Raw genomic sequence first — 15,945 nt, forward strand, 5'->3', positions numbered from 1 at the left:
ATCCCTGTCCACATCAACCACATTTAAAAGAGTTTCCAGTATGTAGCGGTAATGATGACTTACAAGGACTGCCAAAGGCTTGATTTCTTAGTATGGGTGCACATCACAGATTCTGGACTTCATGTTTAATTTCATATTACTCTGGGTTCAACCAGGAGGCAAATGACGTGATAATTTGAACAGATAAAGGTTAATACAAAAAGTTACTGAACTATGATAGTGGAATAACTAAAGAAGTAACGAGAATTCTAAAGAGTAAGTAGGACTGAGGGAGAGTAAAGAAAACCTTGGAAGAAAGACTCCCTCCCTCCCCAAAGTCTCAGGTCCAGAATTCACTGGAGAAGTGGTTGCAAACCACTGGATAGTGCAGGGGTTGCTGGGTGGCCCGGGCCGGAGCTGGCCCACAGTCCCCACGCTTCAGGAAGTCAGTCCCTGGCGTGCAGGTAATTCAAGGCCGTTGAGTAAAAAGCACATAGCGTCAGGGCATCAGGACCCTGAGTGTTGTCGGAGTGGAGTGCACACTGGCCAGCAAAGGCCATGTCCAGAGGGCCACAAACCACCCGCTGGAGCGCAGGCAAACCAAGCCTGGAAGACACCAGGGGCTCGGGGTGCGTCAGGGCACAGCTGTTGGCACTAGACTTGGAACCGGCCATGCCCATGTTGGGCAGTAAAGTGGTCGGTGGGCTGAGGCTGTGAAGTCACTAAGAGATTGTGCACTCTGGGCACAGGGCTAGGACAGAGCACCCCCGAGTGTCCCCATACACTTGCACCACTGATGAACCATCGAGACAGGAACAAGTATAAGCAAAACAGCAAGCACTTTGGAGCTCAGAAGAGACGCACGTTCCTCCTACGCGTCCTCCTGTACCCCGTACTGATACCTTGGTGCACACTGTAGAGGGCTTGAAGAATCCATTGGGGAGTAAGTACTAAAGAGCGCACTGGAGCTGAGAGGCAGTAAGACACCTGGCGCACTCAGGCAAGGAACTCTGGCAGCTTACTTGACAGAAACGTGGACTCAAGTTGGCCTCTATGTAATCAGATTGACGTGCCAGAGTTTCTCTGGCATGATGTAGATGAAGGTACCCAAAGGTTTAGGAAGGCAGGAATGCAGGAGCGGATTTTCACATAAGAACTTCTCACTAGCTCCGGGCTGTGCGCGTCCTCCGCGAAGGCCAATGGTGCAGCGTGGGGCGGCAGGGGTGCTCCCTTCCGGCAACCCCGGGGCAGCACGAGGTGGTGAGGATGGGGTCCTCCCAAAGAGGCTCAACGGGGTCCCGGCCCACACCGCGCGGGTTAGCGTTCGCACGTGTCTCGCGCCCCCTTAACGTCCTGCGCCCGCCTTCGGTTAGGTCCCCCGACCCCGGAAAGCCGGGAGGCTGCGGAGTAGCAAGGCAAAGTCGGGGGGTGTAAAGATAAGTGAAAGCTTCCCGGCCAGGGTACCTCGGAGAGCACAGGCTGAGCCTAGCATTAGCCGACACAACGGTGACCCCAGAGTGGAAAAATGAGGACGCCCGGTGTCTCCCAGTCCCACAAAGGAGCAAACAAAATCCCACTTAAGAACAAGAGCAAGGACCTAGAGGTTAGGGTCCTTAGAGAAGACAAAAGTATTGTGCCCCGTGTGAGGATCGAACTCACGACCTTCAGATTATGAGACTGACGCGCTACCTACTGCGCTAACGAGGCACCTACAAGCAACTTTGTGCTGTACTGTAATGAGGCTGTCTCCGTAGTCCTGTGCGCATGCCCAGAAACTTGCGGTTTTTGCTGATTTCTGAGCCAGGGCACTCAAGAGTTCCCTCCCTAGTGTTCGCCTGGGATGACGCCCTGGAGGAACCGCCCACCCGCGCTCGGGTCTTCCCCCTCCAGCGGGTCTGTTTACCAATCGACAAACCCTGAGGCTTGCTAGCCAGCGCTGCACCGGGGGACGGGCGGGGGAGTGGAGAGGGAAGGGTACAGAAAAAAGGGATTCCTCTTACATTTGTGAACTCTTATTTTTTTAATATAATGCTTGCAAAGCGTCTGGGCATTTGTGATCTCGGGAAACACTTAGTGGGCACCTACTGTATTCCTGGCCCTGTGCGTTCACAAGGTCACTCCCACTCAGTTGGAGGGGGGGCGCAGAAGCACAGTGATTTGAAAATACACACATACGCACGCACACTTTTTCGGCCGCGCTGCAGACCCCGCTGCAGCCGTGTCCCCAGCTCCTCGTTGCGCTCCAGGCCGAGGCCAGTCTTCCTAGAGGAGACCGAAGCTCCGGAAGCGACCCCTTGAGACACAGCATCAGCATCGTGGAAGCGCCTTCCCCACCTCTACCTATCCCCGGCTCTGCCTCTGGCCCTAGGCACAGCTCATTTAAATACACTCATAGTTACAGGAAGTTTGAGGACACCATCCTAAACGGAAAATGCATGGGTATTCCCCCTAATACATGTCAAAATAAGTACATAATTAGAAAAAACCACTCCTACCATCTAAAATCAGCCAGACTGCGGCACACTTAATATTTGTATATTTTGCTGTGTGTAAAATTTACCTTTAAAAAAGCACACTTAAAATACCAGGCTTATAGAAGGGCTTGGGAGTGTACCGATGTCCACACGTTTAAGTGCTTCCAAAGATAAGGCGGTTTAATGGACCCACGGATCTAAGACCAGATACTGCGAGCAGTTAAGATGTCAGTGTAGATTTAGGTGGTGGATGTGCGGATATTCACAATGGGATTCTTTCACCTTTTGTTTATCTGAAATTTTTATTATAAAGTACGGGGAGAGAAATTTTTTAAATCCCCCAGAATTTGATAGATAATGTGGGATGTTAACAGAGGTGAATGGCAATGAGTATAGGGACATGGAGAAAATGTCTTCTTAAGACCAAGCAACTAGGATTCCTGGGAGTGATGGGGGAAACACAGAGGTTCGGGAGACCCCAGAGAGGGAGGTCTGTGAGATCCAGGGCAGGTGAGCCCCTCACCCCCGCCCCAGGCAGCTAGAGGAGGGGTGGGCTTCGGAGGGCATCCTAATGTCTCCTTCAGAATCGTCCTGGATGCTGGCAGATTGTGCTGACCCCAGACCTCAACGATGGAGCGGAACTTCCCACCCGCATGGCCCCTCGTGGGAATCCCACCTCCCAACCCTAAAGCAAGCTCTCCCACCCACGCTTCCTGGCAGGACAACCCCCCCCCCCGAGGTATTCTTGGGGTTACTAGGGTCTGGGGACCTTCCCCGTGGGTGCAGGAGTGCAGAGCGCCAGGCAGCGGCCACAGGCACACGCCCACAGGAACCCCTGCCGACTGAAAACTTGGGTGGTCAGGGCAGTTTCACCCAGATCTCCAGGCCCCAGGAATGCTGTTTGATGTGTGAATTAAATCCCACTGTCCCTGTCTCCCACAATTACAGACTCGTGGGTCCTGCAGTTTCCAAGACTGGGAGGGTGTCCAACAGGTAGACTCATCCAAGGCCACGATTATTCCCTGAATTGCAAACAGCTTGTGTCCATCAACAGGGAACTGGCCACAAGGATGGCACTTTCCCAGTCATAAACAAGAGCCGACTCTCTAAGCCTGATACCAATGAATGAGGGAAGCAGGGAGGGGGATGCCAACGGGGAACCATTTCTGTCAAAGGGGGCGGGGACATGTTTGCACACTAGCCCCTGGAAGGATACACAAGAACCTAAGGTCACCAATTAATGTGTGTGGTGGGGGAGGGGGAGCTGCACATCACAGGAGGATAGACTTTTTTAAGTAAACTTTATTATTTTAACAAGACTTACAGAGAAATTGCAAAGATAGAGTTCCCATAAAGCCCACCCCCAGCTTAATAATAATAAGGGATTATTATTAACATCGTAGGTGAGTGTGGTACCTTTGTTACAATTAACGAACCAGCTCTGATAGGTTATTGACTGAAGTCCGTCCTGATTCGGATTTCCTTAGTTTCCCAAATGTCCTTTCCTGCTCCAGGACTGACATCACATGTGGTGGCCATGTCTCCCTGGGCTCCCTCTTTCACGATAGCTTCTAAGGTTTTCCTTGTTCGCACGATCTTGATAGTTTTTAAGGACAGGTCAGGTATTTTATGGAACGTAGCTCAATTTGGGAATTTGATATTTTTCTGGGATGAAGACTTTTACTGTATACCTTTAAATAGTTGAAAAAATAGCTGAATTATGTTAATCTATTTCCTACTCAAAAATTTAATTTTCTTAAAAGAGCTAAACTGTGGGAACTAAGAAGAAGGGAAGGGAAAGAGGGAGGAGGGGAAGGGAAAGGAAAGGAACAAAAGTAAAAAGGAGAAGAGGGAGTGGGAGGTTTCAGTGAGCAGCAGCCCTGCCTGGGCTCCCACTCGGGGCAGTGACATCAGCTCCCAGTCCTGGCCTTGCCTGGCAGCCAAGAGGGACCCAGTGCGGAGAGGTCTCCGCCATCCCCCAGTGGCTCTGGTTTGTCCCTGTGCTGGAAGGAGGGAGAACAGAGGCAGAGTCCTTTTAGTACTGGGGCTTCCTTGGACCCAAAGTCCCAGGACAGGTGCCAGGGAGGAAAAGGGGGGGGGGGCGGGCGCGACCACTCAGTCGGGACCCAGGGTGCACCCCCCTGGGACAGAGAGTGCATCACCACCACTGTTGGCGGGGTACCAGGCGGGGCCCCCACGTAGGGGTGACCACCATCGCCATCATCCCCCAGCCTATTTATGGAAGGTAGACATGAGCAGAGAGGTGGTGCACATATTCCACTCATACTCGTGCCACCAGTTTTCAAAGACTTCTCTGCTCATGGCAGTATAATGAAACACACACATGCTTCTTCACTGCTCTGCAGAATCTGGGCAGGTGCCGAATCCCAACTTGGCGCCTCATGGGTGCTGCGGAGGGATCCGCTGCTTGCGCCCTCAGTTGAGTCCAGAGTAACGGGGGGTTCAGTGCCACGTGGCCACCAATGTGGCAGGCGTAGAGGCTCCTTCAGGCGATGGCCCCTTTACCTGGCCAGTAGTGAGTAAGTGGTGGCCCAAGACTGGTGGGGGTAGAGGGCACCCCCAGAACAAGCACTTCCCGCCCCAGGTCTTTGCAAGGGCTGTTCTACCTTACCTGACAGTGCTCTTCCACCATCAAGCTCCTTTTTTAAGTGCTTTATACATTTTCCTTTGAAAATTTATACACAGTACATTTTACCTTCTTTGCTATATACAGTTCTGAGTTTTGACAAGTAAGAGTATAAACACCCAGCTGGGGCCCCCTCCTGCACCCGCCACCCACCCATTCCTGGCCTGCACAGCTTGTACCGGGGGCTCCACTGCAAAGTCAGGTGCTCCTACGCTTAGGGGTCTGGAACGCACTCACCCTGACTCCCTCCAAATGGAGGAGGCCCAGGTGCGGCAAGGGCAGCCAGGTGGCTGGAGGTGGCGGAGGGAGGCCTGCGGTGGGGGCACCCTGGTCTGGGGCAGCAGGGGGCTGAAGAGGCAGCTCCGCAGGCGGTGGCTGGCCCCAGGGTTCTGGGGCAGCAGGATAGGTCCGGGAGGGGGCGTTTCAGGAGCAGCTCCAGGAGGGCTTTGGCCAGTGCCTGACCAGGACCCGGGGGCTGGGGTTGCCATGTCACCTCAGAGGCCGCCACAGCACCCTGAGGCTCAGGCTGCTGCGGGGCAGAGCTGGAGCAGATTCCGCGAGGTCCTGGCCTGGTCCTCCAGAATAGGCGCCAGCCCCGAGCAGGACAGGGTGCCTTCTACGCCCCCATCCCGCTCTGCTGCTCCAGCTTCTGCTGCTGAACCTGCTTGTAGTTGATGATGGCCTGGCGGAGACCGGTGACGAAGGCCTTCTGATCATTGGGGATGAAGCCCACGAAGATCCTCTTCTTGGACGAGTACTGGAGCATAAGCACGCGCACTTCACAGGGGGACGTGCGGGGGAAGTGCACGCAGCCCACGAAGCCGTTGCGCAAGACACGGTAGAGGTCTCGGTGGCACTCCAGGTCCTTCTCGGTGAAATGGAACTGGACCATCCTCGAGTTCCGGAACACAGGGCCCAGCGTGGCCAGCAGCTGCTGGGGAAAGAGATGCATGTATAGCTTCTGGGGCCACAGCTCTGTTTTCAAGTTCTCGCTGTGCTTCACGAAGACTTGGCAAGGCAGTGACCGCATCACCCTGGTGCTGGGGTCCACATAGCCGGGTTTGGGCTTCTTGTGCCACTCGAGGACCCCGTTCCAGGCCAGGAGCTTGTTGGAAGCTGACTGCTGCCCTCCGAGGGCCAAGGCCCCTAGCTGGCCTGGGGAAGAGCCACTCACCCCTTCTTGGGCCATCGCGTCCTCCGAGGACGGTGCCCCAGGTTGCACAGCAGGGGCGAGGCCTTGACCAGGGGCCCCCGTGTTCTGGGTCTTCTTTATGGCTTCCATGTCCTTTTTTATGCTGTTGAAGTTCTCGCGAAGTTCATCCACTCTTCCGCGAAGTTCATTGAGCATACTTATAACCAGTGTTTTGAACTCTGCATCTAGTAGACTTCTTCTCTCCATGATGCTGAGTTCTTTTTCCGGAGCCATGTTCTGTTCTTTCCTCTCGGTCATGTTTGTTTCTACAAGTTGGCAGCCGCTCTGTGATTGTTTCAAAGTCTTAGGTTGGGCTGCTACGTCTCCTGGACTTGGGAGAGTGGCCTAATGTCGTAGGTGTCCTGTAGAGTCCAGTGGCACAGTCTCCTCAGTCACCCAAGCTGGGCTCTTCAGTTGCGCACCCCCCACCTCGTGTGGGCTGTGCACACCCTCCTGTTGTGGAGCCTTGACTGCTGTAGGTACAGCAAAGGGGAGGATTCACCCCCAGGCGACTGGCTGCAAGGACTGCCTGTGACCACCAAATAAGACCAGCTGTGCAGGGCCCGCCGGCAGAGCAGGACTTACTTCAGCAGGGCTCTGGTGCCCACTGAGTTCACCCCTTGAGCGTGTCCTGCGGAGGAGGTTGCAGGGTGCTTTGACGTGGTCTGAGGCTGTCCACCAGGTGCACTGGCTCTGGGGTCTCTGGGGAGGTGCGGGCCAAGGTCAGCTGCTTGCCTGTGTTCTGCCCAAGGGCGTCCGGCTGGTGCTACAAAGCACCCTGCAGGTGGCTGCTATTTGTGCTGAGCCCGGAGGTGCCCAGGAGAGGCCAAGCTGCACACCACAGCTGGCTGCTGGCTGCTGCCAGTGCCGGGCCTGGGGCCACTTAGCAAGAGGAACCAGGCACGCTGAGGCCAGATGCTGCCTGCTTGAGAGATTTTAGCAAAGTCTGAAGTAGAGACAGGCCACTCTTATGAAAGAGCCACTGGAAACAGCTTGGGGAGGCCTGAAATTGGGTGGGGCGGAGAATCAGATATGGCGCCCGCCAGCCAGCTCCGTGGAGGAAGGGCTCGTCAAAGAACAATGGCGTCTGCCAGCACTTTTGTCCGGGAGAGAGCTACCCTGCTCCAGCTCTCCTCCTGATGGCCGACAATTCAGTTCCTTCTCAAATGTCCCTAGTGCCCTTCGAGCTACTCTCCCGGTGCTGGAACTCAGAGCAAGTGAGTCCGATTCAGTCCGAGCGCCGGCTCTTTAAGCGCGACAGCCCCCGACTCGAGCAGCCTTTCTGTCTTCCTCGGCCCCAAGTCCCGCTGGTTTTTACAGCCGCAAGTGACGGAGCCTTCTCCTCCCGGCACTAGAACCCTGGGCTGCGGGCCTGGTGTGGGGCTGGGACCCCTCTCTCCTCCGGGGGGACCTCAGCAGCGAGAGAGCCCTCCAATTTTGACCCACCACACGAAGGTGTGGGGCCAGCCGATTCCTCGCCTCTGCCCCACCTACCAGTCTGATGTGGCTGCTTCTTTAAACCTCTCCTTGCAGGATCTCCATTCCGCTAGATTTCTGGCGGTTCTGAGCGACAGGGACCTTCCCGTCCCCGTGCAATTCTGTTGTGACTCCGGGAGACAGGCTCCCGTTTTATGCCGGCGGTCGCGTCCCAGCCTTCCTCCGCCGGGTCAAAGGTCCCCTCCTCCCCCGAGCCCGCTTGCTGGTGGCCTCTTCAATGGCTCCTCCCCTCCTGCGCAGGGGAGGGGGGCGGATGGAGGCACTCCTTCTTCCGGGCTCGTTTGCTCTCCGAACGACCTGAAGGGGGCGGTATTACGATTACCCTTCGCTTACAGATGCACAAGCTCAGCGACAGGGAGGTCCTGCCCAAGTTCCAACCGCTGGTACCTGTAACGGGAGGCAGGGTTCCCTTCTAGGTCCCTCATCCCCAGCAGCAGTTCCCCAAAGTGTTTCCTCACTTTTACACCCCTTAAAATAATTTTGAAAAATGTCTGCACGCTTCCTGGCGTGATGATCAGTGGATATCTCAACTTTCTCATAAATTTAAAGCTACAAAGGATGCGATTTCCAATGTACTGTATATGCTAAATAAAAAATAAAACTGCATATATGATTTTTAAAATGCATCCAATGAAATTGAAATATCCCATGGATTCCATACAAACCATAACCTATTTTAAACATACATGAATTAGCTCTTCTTGAACAGTTGTGAAGTGTATATTTATTCCCCCAAACTCATATTTCTAGTCTGCTTCCCCCCACAGAATTTTATTCTCATACATACAGACTCATCATGGCCACGGTCATTCCCTGAAGCCCTGCCAGAACTGCAAATACTTAAAAACAGCTCGTGTCCATCACAGCGCACTGACCACAAGAATGTCATCTTTCCAGGTGTAAACAAGAACAGTGGAGTCTCTGAGCCTGATACAAACGGGTGGGGAAAGCAGGGCAGAGCTGGGGGCGGAGGGAGCGGTACCACCATTTCTGTAAGGGGGTGTCGGGGGCAGGAATTCACATTTGCTAGTATTTGCGCACTAAACCCTGAAAGGGTATGCAAGAGCCTAAGGTCAACGATGAATGTGCAGGGGAGTGGGTATTGCACACTTGGGCTCAGGGGTGGGATGAAGACATTCTAAAAATAAACTTTATTATTTTAACAGTCATAGATTTACAGAGAAATTGCAAAGATAGAGTTCCCATAAATCCCACCTCCAGCTTAATAATAATAAGGGATTATTATTAACATCTTAGGTGAGTGTGGTGCCTTTGTTACAATTAACGAACCAGCCCTGATAGGTTATTGACTGAGGTCCATCCTGATCCAGATTTCCTTAGTGTTTCCCAAATGTCCTTTCCTGCTCCAGGATTGACATCACATGTGGCCATGTCTCCCTGGGTCCCCTCTGCTGCGACAGCTCCTAAGGTTTTCCTTGTTTGGATGATCTTGACAGTTTTGAGGAGGACAGGTCAGGTATTTTATGGAACGTAGCTCAATTTGGGAATTTGAAATTTTTCTGGGATGGAGGCTTTTCACTGTATACCTTTAAATAGTTGAAAAAATAGCTGAATTATGTTAATCTATTTCTTACTCAAAAATTTAAGTAATTTTTTAAAAAGAGCTAAACTGCAGGAACTGGGAAGAAGAAAAGGGGGGCGGGCAAGGGAAAGGAAGAAATGAAAGAGAGAAGAGGCAAGCTGGAGGCTTCAGTGAGGGGCGGCCCTGTCTGGGCTCCCACTCAGGACAGTGACGTCCAGCTCCCAGGCCTGGCCTTACCTGGTGACCCGAGGGACCCAGGGTGGAGGGGTCTATGCCATCCCCCAGCACCTTTGGCTTGTCCCTGGGCTGGATGTGAGGAGAACAGAGGCTGGAGACGCACTGTGTTTCAAAGTCTTAGGTAGAGCAGCTACGTCTCCTGGGCTTGGGAGAGTGGCCTAATGTCGTAGGTGTCCTGTAGGGTCCAGTGGCACAGCCTCCCCAGTCACCCAAGCTGGGCGCTTCAGGTGCGCACCCCCCTCCCCCCATGTCGTTGTGGACCTACAAAGCAACCTGCAGGTGGCTGCTATTTGTGCTGAGCCCGGAGGTGCCCAGGAGAGGCCAAGCTGCACACCACAGCTGGCTGCTGGCTGCTGCCAGTGCCGGGCCTGGGGCCACTTAGCAAGAGGAACCAGGCACGCTGAGGCCAGATGCTGCTTGCTTGAGAGATTTTAGCAAAGTCTGAAGTGGAGACAGGCCACTCTTATGAAAGAGCCACTGGAAACAGCTTGGGGAGGCCTGACAGTTGGGTGGGGCGGAGAATCCGATATGGTGACAACCTGGCGGCTTCTTGGAGTAAGAGCTCATCAAAGGAACAATGGCCTCTGCCAGGTCCTGATGGCAGACAATTCAGTTCCTCCCCAGGTGTCCCTGGTGCCCTTCGAGCTGCTCTCCTGGTGCTGGAACTCAGACCAAGTGAGTCTGATTAAGTATGAGCACCAGCCCGTTAAGAGGAACTGCCTGGAACTCCAGAAATCTTCTGTCTCCCTCAGCCTCAAGTCCCGCTGGTTTTTACAGCTGAAGTTATGGAAACTTCCCTTCCTAGCACTGGAACCCTGGGCTGGGGGCCTGGTGTGGGGCTGCGGCCCCTCGCTCCTTTGTGGGGACTTCAGCAGCCAAGATATCCCTCCCAATTTTTATCTGTCACTTGTGGGTGTGGGACCAGCCACTTCCTTGTCTCTGTCCCACCTACCAGTCTCAGTGTGGCTTCTTTAACTCTCTAGGTGGAGGATTTCCATTCAGCCAGTTCTCAGGCGGTTCTGAATGATTGTGGTCCTATATTTTCAGTGTAATTTTAACATAGTTGAGGGAGCCAGGCTCCTGTTTTGTAATGGGGATCCCTTCCTTGCCTTCTTCAGTCAGGTCAAAGGTGCCCATCTCTACCTGAACCTGATATCTATTTCCTTCCTCAACTGCTCCTCCCCTCCTTATTGGGGGAAGAAGACACTTCTTCCTCTGGGCTCATTTACTCTCAGAAAAACCTGAAATGGTCACCATAGTGTCATGCTGGATGCGTCTCTTCATCACCGGTGATGGAAGGCTGGCCAGAGGGCCCCTGGCCAGAAGGAATGTGTTGTTTTGGAAATGTATTGTAACTCCTTCCTTATCCCCTTTTGAAGGTAGCTTCCTGTCCTGTGACTGCTTCTTGACCTTTTCTTTCTGCACGTACACACTGAGATAACGTAGTTTAGAGTCACATGTAGGACATGTGCCTCCTTTGTCTAGGACCCGGAGGCACGGTCCTGCTTCTCCGACCTGCCTGTAATGTGCATAATAAAGGCTGTGTCTGCTCCAGTCAGTCCTCCTTGTGGGGTTTTCAGCTCATGGAACAAGCGGCCAAGGTCTCCGGGCTCGCCCTCCTGTGTTATGAGAGCCCTTCATTTACAGATGCCAAACTCAAAGTGACCTGCCCAGTTCAAACTGCCGGAACACGAAGCAGGATTCCATCCTGAGTCAGACCACTGCGCTGGCCTCTCATCCCCAGCAGCGCTGTACTCAAAAGTGTTCCCCCCTTTACACCCCTTAAAATAATTTGGAAAAATGTCTATGCACTTCCTTGCATGATGTTCAGTTGATAACTTTCTCATTATAAATTCAGTTACAGAGGAGGCAATTTCCAATACATTACATATGCTGATTTGTTTTTAAAACTGCATATATGATTTTTAACATGTGTCCAATAAAATCAAAATATACCATGGATTTCATAGAAGCCAGAGCCTATTTTAAATACAATGAAGTAGCCCTGGTCAAGTAGTTCAGTTGGTTAGAGTGATGTCTCAATATGCCAAGGTTACGGGGTTTAATCCCCAGTCAAGGCACATAAAGAATCAAGCAATGAATGCATAAATAAAGTGGAACAACAAATTGACGTTTCTCTCTCTCTAAAAACCATTTTTAAAAAGTTTAAATATATGTGAATTAGCTCCTCTTGAACGCTTGTTAAGTTTACATTTATTCCCCCAACCCATATTTCTAGTCTACTTCCCCCTACAGAATTTCATTTTTATGTAATATGTATTTTATGTTTGAATGATTACTGATTACCCCAATATGCCTCTCAGCAACAAAATTATATACTTGAATTGAAATCTGTTTTCTGTGAACATAAGCCTCTCAGTGTCAGGTTTTTCTTTTAATTGGCATATCATTAGATGAATTAATACACAATTAAGAAAAATCATAAATCTATAGTTTGAAGAATAATTATTAAATGTAAAAATTTTTTAAAATATTTTATTTATTTATTTTTAGAGAGAGGGGAAAGGAGGGATAAAGAGAGGGAGAAAAACATGGATATGTGAGAGATACATGGATTGGTTGCCTCTCACATGCCCCTAACTGCAGACCTGGCCTGCAACCCAGGCACGTGCCCTGACTGGGAATTGAACCAGTCACCTTTCCGTTCACAGGCTGGCACTCAGTCCACTGAGCCACATCAGGCAGGGCTAAAAATGTAAAATTTTATCAAAAACAAATATTCATGAGATAGGTTCATTTTTTAATCCCACTTAATTCAGGTATCTATGGCCATCTGTTACTTTTTGCTAGAACGAGATGGGATTCAGTATTAATTCTATTATATTGTTTCATATTTACTGATGTAAATGTTGAGAAAATTTGTTCAGATGAAGAAGTTAAATAACATGGAAGAAATTATGTTTCAGCGCTAAAACTCAATTTCTTAAACAATTTCATTTCAAGTTATAGCCTAAAAAAAAAAAAATTCCCTTCTTGTATGTCTAGCAGCCTGATTAAGTCCTCTTTCAGTTGTAAATTGGAAGCCACAACGATTAGCCTTAGGGTCTTTTTGCTTTCTCATTGTCTACACCAATGTGTTGTATTGACTATTCCCCTATTTGCAGTGCTGGAGGTTTCCACATAGAGGCAGTGAGACCCTGAAGGGGGGTGAGGGACGAGCAGAAGAAAAAGGAGCAGCAGCCCCAAACGCCTACAGCAGCTCTTTGTCCAGGTGATCAATCCATACCCCTGGGGTATGTGTCCAGCTGACATTTGATGAGGATAGCTGTGATCTGACAGGCATAGAGACTGTCATAAGCCCACTTTACAGGGTGGAAAGGGGGTGTGTGTGTGTGTGTGTGTGTGTGTGTGTGTGTGTTTACCGAGGCCTCAGGGCTGGCTGAGCCGGGTAACTTAATGGAAACGTGTTGCAATTCAGTCCTCTCCCCTGGCTCTGACTCGCCTGTGGACCCAGGCGGCCAGACTCCTGGCAAGCCCACAAAACAATCCAGACCCAGGGCAATGAAAGCGTGTCCTGGCCAATGGCCACAGAGACCAAGAGGAGGGAGCCAAGTGGAGACATGCTCTGCAGGGACAGTCAGGATAAAGAGAGAAGCCAGTCACAGCAAATCAGGATGAGCAACATGTAGAATCACCCTGGTGCCCTCACCAGGTGAGAAAACAGGATAGAGTGGCCTGTTGCGGGGAATCCAATAAATTCTGTTTATGTATTTTGTATTACACACATAATATGTGCTCATTATAAAATGCATTCATGCATGCATGCATGCATACTGTATCAGTCAGCTGTTGCCACACTAGTACCACTTAACAAATCACCCCAACTTAACGGCTTAAACACAAATATGTTTTTTAATAGCTTCATTGAGATATAATTCACATATTATACAATTTATTCATTTAAAGTGTACAATTCAATGGTTTTGGTGTATTACGTTATTACCTTTTACATTGTGGGAAAATATATATAACATGGAATTTACCATTTTAAAATGCCCAATGCAGTGGCATTAAATACATTTGCAGTGTTGTGCAACTATTATAGCTATCTACTCTCAAAACCTTTTCATCCCCCAAGAAGAAACTCTATACCCATTGAATAATAACTGCCCATCTCCCATTCCCCCAGCCCCTGGTAGCCTGTAATATGCAGTCTGTGAATTTTCTTATTCTACATATTTAATCTAAACGGAAGCATGCAGTATCCGTGTGAATGTGTGTGGCTTGCTTCACCCAGCATAGAACTTCCAAGGTAAGCATGTATTTTTCTTGCCCCAGGTATGTGGGTTGCCGAGCTAGCCCTAGGCTAAGGTTGGGTTCAGCTCTGCTCCTCCTGTTTTTACATTGTCCTGCCACCAGGCATTTCCCAGGGTATACGCTTCTCCCTGAAGGTCACAACAGCCCAGGAAGCCGAGCTATGCCAAGGCAGCACATTTAGGGCTTCTTCTCTGGCTAGCTCCATCTAAATTCCACTGGCCAAGCCAAGTCACCTGGCCAAGTTCAACATCTATGGTGCAGGGAAATACTCGTATACTTGGCCCAACGTGGGAGAGGCTGCAAAGGGCAAGGAAGGGAATGAAGAACTGAAAATATTCCAGTCGCCCACACACGCAGACATACACAAGTAAATGAAGTCCCCCTCGTCCCACTGAGGTCAGCATCATATTGTCCTGGGACTTGCTTTTCAATTAACAATAAGTTGTGAACTCTTCTGCCCATACCTATAAATCTTCCTCATTCTTTGCAACACAGCAGAGATTGGACACAGATGCACAGAGGAAGACCACGTGAAGACGTGGGAGGAAGACGGCCACCTCCGAGCCAAGGAGAGGGGCCTTGGAAGGAACCAACCCTCCCAACGCCTTGCCCTCAGATGTTCAGCCTCCAGAACAGCAAAGGAATACATTTCTGTTTTGAAGTCCCTCAGTCTGTGGTACTTCGTTACGGCAGCCAGAGCTGCTCCAGATCTTCTGGCTCTAGAACATCTCCTTCTTCCCAATGAGGAGCAGATACTGTAGAGAACATTCCTGTGCACGCAATCGATGGCAGAAGTCTGAGGAGCTGGGGGAATCCAAAGTGCCTTGTGTCCTAGACGCCGGCTGATGTGCTGGGGCTCCCCGAGCCGCACACAGGGCGGCTTCCCACGTACCTAAAGGGGAAGCCCGGCGGCTGCGGGAGAGGGCTGTGCCGGGGCTTTCTCAGCGGGCGGGCGCCAGGACTTTTCTTTTCACTCTCCACCTCTCCCTTCACTTCTATCGCACCCACGGGTCACAGTCTCGTCCGCTCGGCAGGGACCACGCGCGAGCAGGCCGCGCGGCCTCTGATGTGGCCCCAGCCCCAGCCTGTCTCTCCCCAAACGGTTCTCAGCAGTCATCGCTCGATTTGGAGGAAGTCGGGGTGAGAGGGTTTCAGACCCCAAGCTCACCGTGACTGTCATCTCTTTTTCCAATTCTCTCGGCTTTAAAAAATAGTAATAAAATACAAACAAAATGTAGAGGGGGGTCAAGAGGCCGGGTGAGGGAACAGGTCATCGGGGAAGGAGGAGGCTGGGGAGAAAGGCCCCATTTGGGGAGGAAGCTCACCTGTGGTACTTGGGGAGGTGGCATAGGTTTTACTGGCCTCACCCCTTTCCCACCAGGACTTGGTCACATGGTAGGACTTGGCTGCAGGCCACGTGCCTCATCTCATTTTCCTGGCTCTGACATGCCAGAGCCCAGGGCGCAGCCAGACGGGCAAGTCCAGGGAGGCTCAGAGAGGCCGAGTGGAGAGAAGGAGGTGATTTCCCTCAGACACACCCCGTGAGAAGCAGCCAGTCATTCTTTGTCATCTGTCCAGGGCAGCGGAAGGCCACAGCCTCCCCGCTCCATTTTGACTGGATGTGTGGTTGTGTGAGTCAGCTTCTTGTTTCTGGAAGCTTCTGATAGTTATTGCTCTGGTTGGCGCTGACAGAGCTCTGAAAAGGAAGGCCTCACCCCTGACCGGTTGGACGCTCCTTAACGGGCTCTGCTCCTCTCCACACCGCAGCCCGAGGAAGCCATCACAGACGCTAATCTGGCCTTCTCTGGCTTCTGTGTACTAGCTTCAGGAGCTCCCACTATCCCTGAGATAAAGGCCAAAGTCCTTGTGTGCCCCCTGACATCTGACCTCTTGAGGTCATCTCTTCTCACCCCCAACACAACCTCTACACTCCTCAGGCACTCGTTCCTTCCTGCCTCCCTCTGCTAATTCCTCCAGGGCCTGGCCGTCATGACCTCGGGCCTCCCGGCCCCTGGGCGAGGTCAGCCTCCCTGCTCTGTATTCTCAGGGCTCTGGCTCCCCTGACCTTAACACTCATCCCGGTTCAGTGTCAAGACTC

The 15,945-nt window shown here is 51.5% G+C and overlaps 1 protein-coding gene and 1 non-coding gene across 2 annotated transcripts; both read right to left on the reverse strand.

The window, feature by feature from the left end:
* Positions 1 to 1,613: 1,613 nt before the first annotated feature.
* Positions 1,614 to 1,686, reverse strand: TRNAM-CAU (transfer RNA methionine (anticodon CAU)). The gene has a single exon. It is a non-coding gene; the product is annotated as a tRNA-Met (tRNA).
* A 2,039-nt stretch (positions 1,687 to 3,725) lies between these two features.
* On the reverse strand, positions 3,726 to 7,999 carry LOC129084307 (mediator of RNA polymerase II transcription subunit 25-like). Its single transcript, XM_054590449.1, has one exon. It carries the CDS (start codon positions 6,548 to 6,550, stop codon positions 5,717 to 5,719), a length of 834 nt encoding a protein of 277 aa, XP_054446424.1. The 5' UTR covers positions 6,551 to 7,999; the 3' UTR covers positions 3,726 to 5,716.
* Positions 8,000 to 15,945: the final 7,946 nt, after the last annotated feature.

Source organism: Pteronotus mesoamericanus, unplaced genomic scaffold (genome assembly GCF_021234165.1).
Source record: "Pteronotus mesoamericanus isolate MK-2021 breed Mesoamerican mustached bat unplaced genomic scaffold, CSHL_Meso_final scaffold_174, whole genome shotgun sequence".
NCBI classification, from domain to species: domain Eukaryota; kingdom Metazoa; phylum Chordata; class Mammalia; order Chiroptera; family Mormoopidae; genus Pteronotus; species Pteronotus mesoamericanus.

Coding starts and splice junctions, on each gene's coding strand:
- LOC129084307 (XM_054590449.1), bottom strand. CDS start 6,550: ATGACCGAGAGGAAAGAACAGAACATGGCTCCGGAAAAAGAACTCAGC.